We start from the raw sequence: 15,763 nt of genomic DNA on the forward strand, positions 1-15,763 counted from the left end.
TAATTTGTCATTTTTACTCCATTTATGTTTTTTCAGTTTCAAAATTAAAACTAAAGTGGTTGAAACGGTACAATGAACTTTGGCAACACTTATTTTACTTATATTTACAAATGTTTAATTTAAAGCAACAGTTAAATTTAAAATGTAAGATTTTTACACTGCGTCAAATTACATCAAATCCATATGAGGATCTTTAAAGGGGTCAAAGGTGTCCACAATCAGACAAAACATATGCAATATTTCTCAGCATTAAATGTATACAGGATGATTTAAAATGTATTAGATGCTTAATATATATATATATATATATATATATATATACACACACACACACACACACACACACACACACACACACACACACACACACACACACACACACACACACACACACACACACACACACACACACACACACACACACACACACACACACACACACACACACATACACACACACACACACACACACACATACATACATACACACAAATTCCTGTGCACAGATTATTTTGTATTATTTCTCATTTTTATTTACTCAGGCTAACAAGTATTGTGCTTCTAAATTAATCCATCTATGTATATAAAAGCTAATAAATGTTACACACTTGTAATATCCCAAGTCATATAATCTAAAATAATTTATGGAAATAAATCATCTTTGAACATTTAGAAAATACAGTTTGTTAGGAAACAGAATTTAAGAACATATTTTAGACTTTTAGGTTACAAGGCCATCATTCACACTCAGTCACTGCCTGGAGCAGAAGCTCATCAGGTACCTCTTCAGTGGCCCTTTCTACTTCCTGCAGAGCTTCCAGATAAGCAGGGTCATCAGGCCACTCTCCCCAATCCTCCGCTTTCTCAGCCTGAGGAGCCGAGGAGGACTCTGTTGAATCAGTCCTGGGTACAGAGCTGTGCGCAAGCTCAATGTTCCCCAGTTCATCCGTTAAATATGCCTGATCCTCTTCATCCTTATGTAAAGAAAGGTGTAAAAGTCAACACACAAATATACATTCAAACTAATGTATGGTTATGTAAATTACAGGTGTCTCCATCCAGATTCCAGATGAGTTGAATCCTGACTGACCTCCATCAGCAGGTGGCTCATGCAGACCTCTTGAGGCAGAGGGAAGCCTGTAAAAACATAGAAATGCCATAATATTACAATCTAACCCACTTAAATGTTATATCATTCCCCACAAATGTTCCATATCTAGCCACATCTTAAAGTGTTATTTTAGCATTATTTATATACTATAATAAAAATTATTATTATTTTGAATTAACTTTTATGTTTTAGTTTTCTTTTGTCATTTTTATTAGTTTTTTAAATTATTTCTTATATCTGTTTGTCATTTTACTACTTCAGCCTGAACGTATTTGAGTTAGTTGCTGAGGCAATATATTCATATTTTATTTCAGCTTTACAGAAAATGATGATAATATGTTTTGTTAACAATAACAACACTACATCTTAACAGATTCTTATCTAGAAGCAATATCACATCTATAGCAAACACTGTCACATCTAGTGGCAGTACAAGCTATAGTAGTAAAGCTATATAGTAGCTAGAAAGTAAAAGGTTTTATGTGGTGCTATTTATTCTTCTGTGGAACGTACTGGAGGATCTGTAGTTCTGTCTTCTGCAATCAGGGTCATGGCATCTTTGATACCACACTTCCTCTTTGAGATCCACCACAATTCTGTCAAAAAGAAGAATAAAGAGCATCCATAATTGTTACAGACCATCAAACAGACAATGTAAAGTAATGCAAATCAAAGCAGTACAGACTCACATGATGTTATTGCTCTTGTGAAAGCGCTTCACGTTGTGGCACCAGCGGAATTTCTCAATATCATAAACCAACAGCTGTTCAGATGCAAAGTAGTTCCATCGCCGGATGCCTGTTTGGGGTAAATGTGACATTCAGTTCACAAAGCTTTCAGCTGAAGTAATTCCTTTTGTGAAAAAGTGCGTTGAGTTACATGAGGGACAAACAAGTTTCTTTTATTTGAAAGAAACTGAGGTACAATGAAAGCATGGCACCATCTCTTACTTCCTTGAATGCGATCCTTGCACACAAGTGTCAGCACAAATTCATCCACCTCTTTAAAAGGAGACGGCTTCTGTTCACCCAACAGATCTACAGTATATGGAGAGGGCAGAGTGAAAAGTGTCCACTTGTAGTTAACTGTCAATGATGTGAACAGTAAAGCATGACATTCAAGCAGGGTAAATGCAGTAAATGCACATTTTAAGTGAACCACATTGAGTTAATTTGCTCACAAATCCTATTCTTAGAAACCACTGATAGCACTTGGGGGTGTTAATTTGTATTTCTCATTACCAGAGCTGTGTGACTCTATCTGAAGGGTCGAACACTGAGATCCTGCTGTACTCTTCTGTGGCATATCATAAGTCAAAATCCTCTGTCCTGTGAAACTAATGCAAAACAGATATGTGTGTTAGTTAGTGTGTGTAAAATTCAGTATTCTAAAACAAAGATTCAATCACAAAAAAAGCTGGCCCCACCAGAATGCGGATAACATGTTTACACAAAGATGTAAAGATGCATACAAATAACCTGATATTGGTGATTAAGGAAGCTAAAAATATGTATTCTTCTTTTGTGGTGTGCTTGGAGGGCTTTGGGACAAACTTGTTGTCTTCTGCCACACAAAATGCTGCATTCTTTCCCAGTTTGGAGGACTTGTAGAGACGGAAGTTTCTGTTCTTGGTGTAGACTCCTTCAAAAGAGGACAGAATGTTATTAAAATGAAGGACCATTTTCTTGTCCCTTACATTAATTTGCAGTGTACTTTAAATCGTATATATATATATATATATATATATAAAAACTACATTCTGATAATATAATTTTAATGAAGTGTCATTAAGTGTAATTAAAGAGAGTACACTTTCATGGCAATGTTTTTAAACAGTTAAGTACACTGTATAATAATAATGTCAAATTAAAAGTTTTATTTTAATGTTTATTTTAAATCATGTTTTAATAAAAACATGATTTTTGTCTTGATTTAAAGAAGTACACTGACTTTGATGTGTTGACTAATATACTAAAGCACACATAAAGTTTTTGATTATAATTTTAACTGTTGTGTTATTCAAAATTACATTTAAAATAACTATATTTTAAATGTACTAAATTGCAAGTTCATCATTACAAAGGTAAATAAAATAAAAAATAAAAAATTTAAATACACAACATAAAATGACATTAAGGTTTATTGCAGATTACCATAAATGTACTTTACTTTTAACATATTTCAAAGATAATAGAAGTAATTATGAATTTAAAAGTAGTCATGCAACTATTTGAATTTTATATAAATGTAAATTTTGAAAGCAATTTAAAATTTTAAAAGCATTTTCATTTAATTGTAAATAACATGTAATTAAATGTCAGAAAACATTACATTCTGTTCTCACTTTTAAAATATATTCTTTATGTAATAAGTACTCTTATTCATTTAATCAACAGCAAAGAAGTTGCAGTGAACAGTAGTCCTTTAAAGTCAATTGTGTCATTGAAACAATACATTTTTCAAGACTTTGTAGACTAAAGAACAACCTATTCATTCTTACCCAGGTCAACAAAAAGTTGTTCTTGTCCATTTTTGCTCTTCACTATAAGAAAGTCAAGATCCTTCTCTTCATACTTTCTTCTCTTGGCCTGAGAACCATCCACATCATCTCTGTTCTCTCTTGGACAGACTTCTGTTGTAGGTGCCTCTGGTTTGCTTTAAACCAAATCAAACCAATATGATATTATATCAGAAACAGAAGGATGTAGAAATGTAGAACACTGCAAAAATATAAAAGATGAGTTTGTGAGAAACAGATTCAGTTCTAAGTTCTGAGTTTGGTCACAGCTTCCAATATTTGTCATCTCACCTTTTTTGAAGGCTTTTTAGAGCAGGATGCAGGATATCATGAATAAATCGCCCTGCAAACATGCACACACACATCACTATCACAGACTGCAACAAATATATCTGCATCAACCACCGTGTAATCACTCTTTGTACATGTTGATGATATGACAATGACTCACCTACATGAGAGTTGTCTTTGAATGCAGCACTGGGAAGCATGAAGATAAGATGGCGACTAAACTTCTCAGAGGTGCTGGAGTCTAGATTAAGGACATCTCTTGCAGAGCAGCATAGACCATAAACCTCCTCTAGCTTCTCACACACATACTGTTTTTGTATATGGAGGAACGTTTTGAAAACCGTAGTTTTTGATGTCCGCTTACTACATGCATTTTTTATTCCTGAAAATCAGCTATTTTTTTTAGTATAACACTATTCAAACGTTTGGGGTCAGTAAGATTTTTTTTGTTGTTTTTTTAAAAAAAAAAGGTCTTTTGAGCTCACCAAGGCTGCACTTATTTGGTTAAAAATACACTGTAAACAGTAATATTGTGAATTATTATTACAATTTAAAGTAACATTTTTTCTAACTTAATATAATTTAAAATGTAATTTATTCATGCAACGGCAAAGCTTAATTCTCAGCAGCCATTATTCCAATCTTCAGTGTCACGTGATTCTTCAGAAATCCTCCTAATATGCTGATTTGGTGCTCAATAAAAATGTCTTATTATTATAAACGTTGAAAGCAGTTGAGCCGCTTAATATTTTTGTGGAAACAATTATACATTTTTAAAAAGATATGTTTTGAACTTGATATTTAACAGAAAATCTTGAATAAAAATGCATTTATTTGCAATAATCTGAAATCAAAATCTTTTGTAACATTATAAATGTCTTTACTGTAATATTTGTTCACTTCAATATGTCCTTGCTAAATACAAATATAATTTCTTTAAAAAAAACCTTACTGACCCCAAACGTTTGAAGAGTAGTGTATACTTACCTGGATTAGTTTTGACACCATCATCTTGCCGTCCAGGTGTGTGTTGGAGGCTTTGTCGAACTCTAAGTCCAAGTAAAGTTTGCAGACGGCCCCTTCCAGAATGACCTCATAGCAGTGCATCAGAGACTGTCTGTGAGTGCTGAAGAGACAAAGATCTCTCATTCACCCACAGCAATGCCTCTAAGTGCATGCACATTGTATTAAAAGTGAAGTAAAAGTAAATTATTACCGACTACTGATTACAGTTTTGTAAAATTCCTCATCTGTAGCAGATAACTTTCTTTAAGTAACTTTCCTAAAACTGATTTATACATATCATTATGTGTCGCAGGTACCTGTAATAATGCCAAAGTTCACTGTAGCTGGTCACTAGGAAAATCCTCTGTCCAGCATCACTGCCTTCCTTCTCCAGTGAAAATAAATGCACGTCCTGATAAAGACATAATAAGAGCCAAACACTTTAAAAATAGCAAAGTTATACCTCATTTAAACAGATATGCAACAGCTTCTGTCTAGACCTGTTTAATGTGCTGAGTGAAGGCGATGGCTGCGTTCTGCCGTGGGAAGAGTCTCCAGACAGAGGAGGGCTGCCATGGCCGGGACAGACGGGGCTTGTACGGACAGCTCAGAGGAGAAGACTGAAAAGATGAGGCTCTCTGTTCCACAGACTTCAGCCTGTCCTGCCATTTTCCTCCTGCCATCCTTGCCTCATTAAATCTCACTCATGCTCTGTGATGTGATCAGCAGGGGACAGTGAAGAGCTCAGGAGAACTGAAGTCACCTGCAAGCAAATAAAAGTCCATCAGCAAATACACAGCAGATCATAACAGATTTCTCTAATATAGGGATATTATCAGGCTGTAATATGAATGGTGTGCATACTAACTATCAATACATATGGAGACAGACAGAGAGAGAAATACAATTTTACTGGTTTCGGATGACAGACAGTAACGTTAGATATAAAACGTATACAGCAGGTTATAACATATACAATGTATTCTATGATATTTATATATTCAGCCCCTGTACAAAGAGTACATTTAAATAATGAGTGCTACACCTAGTTTGGTCGCTTACTTGTATTCTTCCTTGTGTAGTCCTTTTGTTTTTGTACATTTACAGTCTGAAGCGTTTGAACGCGCGTAACTGCGCGTCATAGAAACGAAGCGTTGCGCATGCGCTGGATTTACCGAGCGCGAAACGGAACTGCTTTGAGTCATGAATATTCATAAGTTGACAACCGCCCTCGTCGTTTTTGACGTAATTTTCGTTTTTTTATCTAATTGTTTTCATGTTATATTTTTGTAGATTCATACTATTTATGCATGTTGTTGTACTGTTATTACATAAAGTTGAATTAAAACGAAATGAAAACTAAATTAAAAATAGTTACCTAATTAATATTCATGAGCTCCCCTGCGTATGTCGCCAAGTATGCCGGGATTGCTGTCCCCCAGTACAGCGGCTATTGGCGCGTTATTTTGAACGAAGTATGGAGTTGATACGTGCGCTGCAGTTATTAAAATTAAACAGTGTGTCTACAGGTATGGTTTAATTTTTGTCACTAGCATGTCCTAGAAACAATGGCTAAATTACTTTTGAGATCCACTGTGTGTATTGTTGTAGTAAACCTCGAAATATGTTGAGTTGTAGCTGACGCTGTCATTTCGGGGGTTTGTTTTGGTTTCAGTTTATGGTTTGTTATATAATATGTGACATTTTTACGCAAAACTTTTTTCTTTTACCATAGCAGAGAAACGTTAACTAGCCGTTGAAACTGTCACAGTGTTTATAATTAGATTGAAAACAATCAGGGTGACTATATCACTATATAGTCATACTATGTATATCGCATAATCACAGTCTGTGTCAACTTAATGAGCAGCCTGCAGCATTTATGGGCATTATTAACGAGACAGTGTACATATATTGTTGACTTGTTGACATGTTTTAGCCTGGGTGGATGCAGTGTGGGATTTCGAGTTCACCCACACAGACTCTCTTGACCCTGTTATTGAGGAGGAGATAAAAGAAGACCCTGATGTTTTCAAAACAATTTACATGCAGCTTTTGCCCTTCTCCAGTGAGGATGATGACAATACACAGGTATAACATGTGATGATGCTGTGATTTCTTTCTGCTTCACGCCACAAAATAGTACATCTGTTTGCGATGCAGGCAGTGTAAATGTAACTTGCTTATGATGTATTTTTTCCCTGCAGAGTGTCTGGGTGGTGTTTGGTGAGAATGGTGTCTTTGCAAAAACTTTGGTGGCTGTCCTTTCCTACTTCATCCTTAGTGCTAAAACCAAAAGTCCCAGTCTTGAAAAGAGACTATGTGGTCTACAGGCAGCCTCTCTATACTTGTTGCTGTTAAAAATACCTGGTCAGTTTCCATCCCTTGCATCTGGCTGCAGTGCGGAATTCCTTCCTAATGCATGGCATGACACTGATTTCAGGTTGTTAGGCCCTCATGAGTTTATTTTGTGTTTTTTTCTTTTTGTCCATCTTTAGGGAGTGTTGCGAATAAAGTGTACCATCAGATTCTTTTTGATACTTGTCTGAACATGCCTCTGAAATGCTGGCCTCAAGACTCTAGCAAGAAACGCAAGAAAGATTCTTTGAAAAGCTCTCAAGGTGATACCAAAACTGGCAAACGATCCAAACCCCCAAAGAAAGTGTCAGAAGAGGTATAGAGTTTTAATTTTGTTTGTTTGTATATGTGGCATTTACACTTATCATCTTTAAAAGCGTTTTTTCCTACTCTGTCAGTGTGACAGTGGTGTCATGTATTTTGGTGTTTTGTTTCCCAACAGATGGAGATTGATGATGATGAAGAAGAGGGGGTGTACTTTTCTGCACAGGATTTGCTGAAACTAAGAGAGGGCATTGTCTTGCTGGTTCGCACACTTCTGAGACTGCTCGAGAGATTTTCTCTTCGGGACAAACCTCAGAGTGCTGACAGCTGTGTTCAGGTCAGTCAGTGATGACTGAATGATCAGTAAGTTCCTCACTCAGCACTTGTGTGCTACTTGTGGTTGTGTTGCGGATTTGTGTGAATGTTAAAAGTAGTTTTAGGTACAGCTGTTAATTTTTTCTGTTTTCTGTTAGCCAGTTTGAACCTCTTTGCAATCTTGAGACTATTATGTTGTTAGATAATCAGTTCTCACATAGCATATAAAGCAATGTTTTTGTATAGATCTGAATACGGTTGAACATTTTCACACATTGATAATAACTAGTGCTGTCAAGCGATTAATCGCATCCAAGATAAAAGTTTTTGTTTACATAATATATGTATGTGTACTGTGTACACTTAATAAGTATATATAAATACACACACATACAGTAAATATTTTGAATTTTTTAAAACTTTTTTTTTTACATTTATATTCTTATATTTTATATTATATATAAATATATTTAACAAACATAACATATTTTTCATAAATATATACATGCATGTGTGTGTATTTATATATACATAATAAATATACACAGTATACACACATATTATGTACACAAAAACTTTTATTTGGGATGCGATTAATTGTTTGACAGCACTAATATTAATAACCTTTGAAACCTTTAAAAAATTACTATTTTTACAATTATATTTACAGAATGCTGAGATTTTTTTAAATATTATTTTCATTTACTTTCAGCTTTTCACTGAACTTACCAACTTTGAGCCAGTCATTGGAGATATGTCATTCTCTCAGGAAAGGTAAATGCAAAAGAAAATGAGAAAGATGAGAAAATGCATTTCAGCACTACTTTTAGTATTATTTAGGTATTATTTATTAATATTTTGAATTGGCTTTTATTTTTGTTTTAGTCATTTTATGTGGTTATAGTTAAAAAAAAAATAAAAATAGATATTTAGCTTTAATTTGTTTTTATTTCAGTTTTAGTTCTTGTAATTTTAGCATTTCGACTTAAAACTTATTTTTTAAAACGTACTTTTATTTCAGTTTGTTGCCAAGGCAATATATCTAATTTGCATTTGTTTTTCAAGTTTAATTTTTTCGTCCAATATTTATATTCATCTTAAACTATTTTATAATAAGCTATTCTAAACTATTTTTTTAGATCAAACTATTTTAGTATAGTTTTAGTTAACAATATCAACTCTAATGCATTTGTTAAGAGTCTTTCACAAATAATTTTTATGTGTTTTCAAGGAGTGTCGACCAATTAAAGAGTCTGCCTGAGCTGTCCTACCATGGACTGGGGCTACTTTGCTCAACCATTCATGGTGAAGGAGATGAGGTGAGTATCGGTTACTCCAAAAAAACACTGCATTTTAGTTGCATGAGTTACATTAAATTGCTTGATCGTTATGGGTGTTGAATTTTACAGTGCCGTCGCCGAGTGTTCCGCAAACTACTCTATGTTATTCTAATGATGAAAACACAAGAGAGGTCCAAGCCATGTCTCCTTGCTCCATCACAGACTGTCTGTGGTGCCAGAGACCATGCCATACTTTTCATTAGGTTAGTAACTGTTTATTCCATTCTTCCTGGGGTTCCAGTAATGCTTCATGTAGGAATATTTATGTTCTGTTTTTAAAATTACATTAAATTTCTAAACTTTTTTTTTTGTCCCATGCTGTGTGTTCAGCATTGATTCTGTGAGTTGTTTATATCTGAATTATGTGTGTCCTGTGTTCTAGTCATATTGTTGATAAGCAGAGGGAGGCCACATTGCCACTTTTACGGATCCTTGTGCAACACATCTGCCATCAGGTATATTTTATTTTAAAACAAAATTTTAACTAAAAATGAATTGCTTCATTTCAGTTATGTCTCAGCTCTCATTGTCATTCCAAACCTGTATGTTGTTATTCTTTTCATGTAACATGGATATTTTTGAAGAATCCACATCTGTTGTGGTCCAATACATAAAAAGTTCTATAAAAGTAGTTTATATAGCTGTGTGCTATTTTCCATGTTTTTTAAAGCAACAGACAGAGATTTATGTAATTATTCGCTATCAAATCATTCATGAAAATCAATAGGCAGCTCTCAAATCAAATATCTTGAGACCAAACATTATTACATCAAAGACCTGAGTGGAGATTCTATATGATTCTCTGATTGAGTTTTACAGGGGAAAAAAACAGCATCCAAATTTGGAACAACAACAAATCTTTTAGGATATTTCTGTCATTTGCTCACTTTCATGTCATTCTTAACCCATAAGACTTCTGTTAATCTTCACTAATATTTTTAATGAAACCTGTGAGGTTTCTATCCCTCCATTAAAAGTCCAGGTAACTTCAACTTAAAAGATCCAAAAACGTGACTCTGTGTTTGTGTGTGTGTTTGTTTCAGATGGTGGAGAAGTCTGAATATCGAGCCAGTGGAGCACAAACTGTTGGGAAACTGATGGCTAAGATGCCGTGTCAGGACTATGCAGCCATTGTTAAGTGGCTCTATAGCTACTCCCGAAACAACAAGGTAAACTGTGTGACTCATCATGTCACAGCCCCATGACTATTTTCATTTAAGCACAATTTACCATGTGCACAAATTATTTGATATTTGTCAATGCTCTTGTCTGTTCCTGATGAATAACAGTCCAAACCTCTGTTCAGGTGGCATTCAGAATGTTTGCGCTTGATGTTGCCATGGTCCTGTTGGAGCAGAGTGAGAGGGATGTGGACGATACAGTGGACCCTGAGCTGGCTGTGTTCCTGCCTCACAGGTTTCTGGTGCACAACATCGTCTACAATCATCGTAATGATGTTTCCCCAACAGTCAGAGGTCACGCGTTGCACTGCCTGGCACAGTGTCTGGAACTTGGTTCCCAGAATGCTACAAAATGTGTTCATGAGCTCTTTTCCAACAGTATGTATATTACTACAGTACGGTAACTGTACTGCTCTGTGTAAAATGTTTGTATATGAGTGAGTTATATTATTTATTTGTAACAAGCAGCATGTTTGAATACTGAATAAGCTCATTCTTTTCTTATCAGGTGCTCAAACTATGTTGGAGTCAGGCCGCTCTGAGCGTAAGATCATATTTCGGTATTTAAAATGAAATAAGTGCGAGGCATTTTTATAGTCAGTGATGGTTCAGTTTGAGTTTTGTTTTTCAGAAACTCTAAAACGAAGAGAGACTGTTCAGAAAACCGCTCTGACCTTCAGAACCATTGAGCTTACAAAACACAAGAGCATTACCACGACCCACAGGAGCGTCATGAATACTTCCTTACAGAGTAAGCTCACCTCATATAGGCCTTGTCACAAGATATCTTTTAGGTCATACAAGATTTGCGCATGGATATTTATTAAAAGGTGAAGAACCATCATGCCAAACTAAAATGACTGTGAAGCATATTTTATTGGATTGTACTGTTTTTAATGTAAATAGACAGGTTTTATTCGGAGGTGTGTTTAACTGATTTATTTAAAAATGTATCACCTGAATGTATTTTAAAATTTTTGTCTAGTGTACATCTGAAATGTCTTTTATAACCTTTTGTTAATTGTATACCTTGTATAATTTATTCAGAGATCGCCATGAAAATAGCCTTGATGCTGGCATGGCGTTAAAAAGTGAATAAATAAATATAGCCCTTGTCATTTAACTTTAAAATTTTGCATGACTGACTATTTCTTTATTAATGTTTCTTTATTTACTTTTAGATGAGGAAACTATGACTCTGTTTAAAAAACATGTCAGTGATCCAAAAACCAATGCTAGAAAAAGTGCACTGGAGGTAAATACATTCTACACTTTGAAGCATTTCAGATTTTTCCTATATATGTTTCTTCCGTCAAACTTCTTTTTAGTACTTTAGTTTAGAGTTTAGTTTAGAGATTGCTCTGTAGCCGTACACATTCAAATATTTTTATCCTATTTTTGCAGAGGTAGACTGCAAAAAACATTCCATCATTTTTTCCATCTTTTCCAACAAAACCATCATTTTTATTGTCAAAATACTGTAGTGTAAAGATAGCAGCTATAACTGATTGTGTTTCTTTCATGTGTTTGTGTAGACCGTCATGAGTCTACTGAAGCATGGGGTGATCTCATGCAGTGCGGAGAATCTGAGTATTCTGTCAGATCGCTGCAGGGATCCTGCTGTCTCAGTGAAGAAGAAAGCCATGCAGTGCCTTATGGATCTCCTCGCTGTGAGCACCCCCTCCCAACCTCACAATACTATGTCCATCTGTTATGACCAATAATATGATTAGCTAGTCAAAACAGTCAATCTTTTACCTGTGCCTCAACATTGTAATGATTACCACCAAGGCCAGGTTTGAATTCTAACTAGTTTTTTTTTTAAGACTTTGAATTTGTCCTGTTTTTCTCATGACCAATGTAAGCCAGACAGTATGGTCGCTTTCTTTCACAAATAAGATAATAATCAAATTTGTTTACTCATAACTGCACAATTTTACCCACAAAATAATAAAAAATAAAAAAATGTAGGCCTGTCCACTTAAAGGGTTGCTGTAAACCTTTAAACTCAGACTTTCATACTACTATGCTGGTTTAGTGTGTGTCCTCAGCATCTTGTGAACTTTTTCCATTCAATCATTATGTTTCCAGGCTCTGCCTGAGAATAGAGAAGTGCAGGAGGCCTGGCTGAGAGGAGTGTTACCGGCTGTCATGGACTCTGAGAGCTCTGTGCAAGAGAAAGCTCTTGAGTGTCTGGACCATGTCGTCATTGCTCACATTAAGAGTCAAGGCAAATATCGGGATAGCGACGCCTCTCAGAAGTTGGCCTGGGAATTACTGGGACTGCTGTGTGAAAAGTGTCAAGACCTCAGGTTAGTAACACATGTTCTAACCATCTGTGAATAGTGGTGTGTGACATGTTTCCCATTTTTTTCCTTTCTTTCATTGTTTTAATTCTGTCATCCTCCACATCTTTCTCTTCTGTAGTCGGTATTTCAGCAAGGCTTTCAGCGTGTGGGCTCCGCAGCAGAAGTTCACTCCTGCGTTTGTGAATGGTTTGCTGTCTCATACCGAGGGAGAGAGGGCTGCTGCTGCCTGGCTGCTGTTAGCTAAAATTGCCAGTTGCTCTCCTAAACTGAACTATGGCACCATACTGGATACCTGGGAGAATACTATCAGGTCAGAGAACAGAGCTAAGGAAGTTTTTTTTTTTTTAGTAAATGTACAAATTGTTACAGTATAAAGAAAAAAGGTCAAAGAATATGTAGTTTTGTTCTAATAATTTAGATTTTTACTGATGTTAGAGTGTTTAAAAGGTAACTGCTTGTTCCAAAATATGTTTCATGATTTTTTTGAAATATGTGTTTTTTATTATTTTTTATTAATAGGTCACCAATTGTTTCAGTTACAATGACCTGTCATATCTTGAGCGTTCTGGGTGACATTGCCTCTAATCTCAATGATGACACCAAAACCAGAATTGTAGGTAAGTGTGGTTTGTCAGGACTTCAGAATGCAACTGATATGATCGCAAATGCATCTGAAAAGTATTATTTGTTATTATAATTAAAAATAGTTCCCATTGGTGACCGATGATGTGGTTTCATCATAATTGATCTTGTGAGGTGGCAGTAATTTATTACATTTTTAAGGCGCAAACAAGTTGGTCTTGTGAGCCATTTCTCTGTCTTACTCACTGAACTACAAGTCATTTATAGTCAGGTTGGATTCAGATGAACTGAGAAACGCTATTGTGCTATTAATTTGTACTTCAGGTTGATGATGCACACACTACTATGGGGTTGGTGAGATTTGTTTTTGTTTTTTTTAGAAGTCCCTTATGCCAACCAAGGCTGCATTTATTTAATTAAAAATACAGTAAAAACAGTAATGTTGTGAAATATTATTACAATTTAAAATACCTTCTCTTTTAATATATTTTAAAATGTAATTTATTGCTGTGATTACAAAGCTGAATTTTCAGCAGTCTTTTCTCTACTCTTCAGTGTCACGTGATCCTTCAGCAATCATTCTAATATACTGATTTGGTGCTAAAGAAACATTTCTTTTCAAGTCAAGTCAAGTCAAGTCTGCTTTATTGTCAATTCTTCCACATGTACAGCACATACACACAGAGAATTGAAATTGCGTTACTCTCAGACCCTTGGTGCATACAGATAACACTAACAGTGGTATAAACAAAGTCTAGAATGTTGTTTCCCCGAGTTGGAAAGTTTTAATTATCAAAATGAAATAGAAATAATTTATGACATTTATAAATGTCACTTTTTATTGTTGTTAATGTGTCCATACTGAATAAAATGATTAATTTATTTATTTCTTTCAAAGAAAAAATAAATAAATCTTACTGACCCGAAACTTTTGTACTATAGTGTATAAGTACTCTGTTTAATTACCTACTGGATGTTTGAGTAAGATGGGTAATTCAGTTAAACTATCGCGTTCACAATACAACTTTGTTAGTAATGGCATTTTAAATCAAGTACATTACAAATGCACATTTTACCTGTGTAGATGATCTGATGAGCTGGTTGAAGACTTTCAGCCTGCCTTTAGAGGTGATCGGCTCCTGTGTGGATACTCTGGTCAGATTTGCAAGATCAGACAACACTCAGGACACATTGGTAAGATCATACCATTGCCAGTAAGGTTTTAATAAAATGTGTCATTTATACTCTAATACTTTTGTGTGTGTGTTTTAGAAGTTCCTGGCTCGTTTCTGTGGAGAGCTGGTCTCTGTGTGTGAGAGTTATCTGTCTGGTGTCATTCTACAAGAGAAGGGAGCTGAAAACATCAATGAAGACCTGCTGGTATAGACCAAGATTTTATTAAAATCCAACTGTTTTTTAAGGCCTACTTATACCATTATTAAAGTTTTTTTGCAACGAAAACAAGTGTAATTTAGTTTTACATGACTATTTTACACCCTCTATGATTTTTACTATTAAACTGGTTGTGAAGGATCCTTCTTAAGTTAAGTTAAGTTTTGCATTTTTAAATGGCAATGTTTTGTTCCCTTTTTTCAATCCATCATCCATTTCTCAGGTGAAACATCTTTATACACTTGGTGCTGCTTCTCTCCATTGCCCTTCTAAAGTGGGAAAGAGAATTTTCCTTCTGGTTCAGTCTGTTCTAACTCCCTCAGAGCAGCAGCCAGGTTTGTCCATACAACTTTTTTCTGCTTGGTATGGATGTGCATCTATCCCAGTTTTCTTATTTGCATGTGCCTGTATTAAGCCAAAAAAAGACAGCCAAAGAGCTTCTCAGAAAACTGTTGTAGTTATCTGTAGAGCCTGACCGATATATCGTTTTGCCGATATTATCGGCCGATATGAGCCTGTCGCCGATATATTGGTATCGCCGAATATGCCGCCGATATGAACATTTTTTTTTATAGAACATATAATGCAGATAAAATGCTTGAAATGGTGTAATTACTTAGTTTGTCCAGCAGAGCGCGCTCCATTGTTTGCTACTGGCGACCTGGATGAGACGCTGTAAAGCGTTCCCCGTTCTGCTGCTGTCTCTCTCTGGCTCTTCTCTTGACCTGATTTATACTTCTGCGCCGTAGCCTTTACGCTGTAGGCTATGCATCAGTTTTCATTTATACTTCTGCGTCGTTGTCCGCTTACAAGAGAAGGGAGCTGAAAACATCAATGAAGACCTGCTGGTATAGACCAAGATTTTATTAAAAATCCAACTGTTTTTTAAGGCCTACTTATACCATTATTAAAGTTTTTTTGCCACGGCAAAAGCCAAAGAAGAAGAAGCGGCTCCTCGGAGAAGCATTATAGCCACGACGGCGGCAAATAAATATCAAATCATTACATCATAGACAACTACTGATGTATAATGCTATGTAGTATAATAAATGATAAGACACTTGTTCTTTGCTTTGTTTTATTTTATATAAGAAGGT

General features: G+C 35.3%; 2 protein-coding genes across 3 annotated transcripts in view; one reads left to right on the forward strand and one right to left on the reverse strand.

The window, feature by feature from the left end:
* Positions 1-6,088, reverse strand: part of LOC107656685 (DNA-directed primase/polymerase protein-like) — a 10,020-nt gene extending 3,932 nt beyond the window's left edge. The window contains exons 1-15 of the mRNA XM_016444629.1: positions 5,988-6,088; positions 5,426-5,688; positions 5,243-5,337; positions 4,908-5,046; positions 4,081-4,228; positions 3,921-3,972; positions 3,612-3,766; positions 2,590-2,752; positions 2,353-2,447; positions 2,062-2,148; positions 1,801-1,909; positions 1,625-1,707; positions 1,091-1,137; positions 740-974; positions 609-632 (exon numbers count right to left, since the gene is read on the reverse strand). Coding sequence (XP_016300115.1) covers positions 609-632; positions 740-974; positions 1,091-1,137; positions 1,625-1,707; positions 1,801-1,909; positions 2,062-2,148; positions 2,353-2,447; positions 2,590-2,752; positions 3,612-3,766; positions 3,921-3,972; positions 4,081-4,228; positions 4,908-5,046; positions 5,243-5,337; positions 5,426-5,608 — 1,615 coding nt within the window. The 5' untranslated portion in view covers positions 5,609-5,688; positions 5,988-6,088. The remainder of the gene's footprint in view (positions 1-608; positions 633-739; positions 975-1,090; positions 1,138-1,624; positions 1,708-1,800; positions 1,910-2,061; positions 2,149-2,352; positions 2,448-2,589; positions 2,753-3,611; positions 3,767-3,920; positions 3,973-4,080; positions 4,229-4,907; positions 5,047-5,242; positions 5,338-5,425; positions 5,689-5,987) is intronic.
* A 268-nt stretch (positions 6,089-6,356) lies between these two features.
* The window catches only part of LOC107655906 (condensin-2 complex subunit D3-like), an 18,509-nt gene continuing 9,102 nt past the window's right edge, over positions 6,357-15,763 (forward strand). The window contains exons 1-21 of one of the 2 annotated variants that reach the window (XM_016443525.1): positions 6,357-6,454; positions 6,865-7,016; positions 7,133-7,295; positions 7,424-7,599; positions 7,726-7,884; positions 8,575-8,636; positions 9,094-9,181; positions 9,272-9,405; positions 9,585-9,657; positions 10,246-10,371; positions 10,509-10,761; positions 10,892-10,927; positions 11,015-11,134; positions 11,565-11,638; positions 11,919-12,053; positions 12,475-12,695; positions 12,811-13,002; positions 13,212-13,309; positions 14,359-14,468; positions 14,547-14,654; positions 14,890-15,001. In XM_016443525.1, coding sequence (XP_016299011.1) covers positions 6,403-6,454; positions 6,865-7,016; positions 7,133-7,295; positions 7,424-7,599; positions 7,726-7,884; positions 8,575-8,636; positions 9,094-9,181; positions 9,272-9,405; positions 9,585-9,657; positions 10,246-10,371; positions 10,509-10,761; positions 10,892-10,927; positions 11,015-11,134; positions 11,565-11,638; positions 11,919-12,053; positions 12,475-12,695; positions 12,811-13,002; positions 13,212-13,309; positions 14,359-14,468; positions 14,547-14,654; positions 14,890-15,001 — 2,644 coding nt within the window. In that variant the 5' untranslated portion in view covers positions 6,357-6,402. The remainder of the gene's footprint in view (positions 6,455-6,864; positions 7,017-7,132; positions 7,296-7,423; positions 7,600-7,725; positions 7,885-8,574; positions 8,637-9,093; positions 9,182-9,271; positions 9,406-9,584; positions 9,658-10,245; positions 10,372-10,508; positions 10,762-10,891; positions 10,928-11,014; positions 11,135-11,564; positions 11,639-11,918; positions 12,054-12,474; positions 12,696-12,810; positions 13,003-13,211; positions 13,310-14,358; positions 14,469-14,546; positions 14,655-14,889; positions 15,002-15,763) is intronic. The other variant, XM_016443534.1, reaches the window with a different exon arrangement.

Source organism: Sinocyclocheilus anshuiensis, unplaced genomic scaffold (genome assembly GCF_001515605.1).
Source record: "Sinocyclocheilus anshuiensis isolate Anshui unplaced genomic scaffold, SAMN03320099.WGS_v1.1 scaffold85, whole genome shotgun sequence".
Taxonomy (NCBI): Eukaryota; Metazoa; Chordata; class Actinopteri; order Cypriniformes; family Cyprinidae; genus Sinocyclocheilus; species Sinocyclocheilus anshuiensis.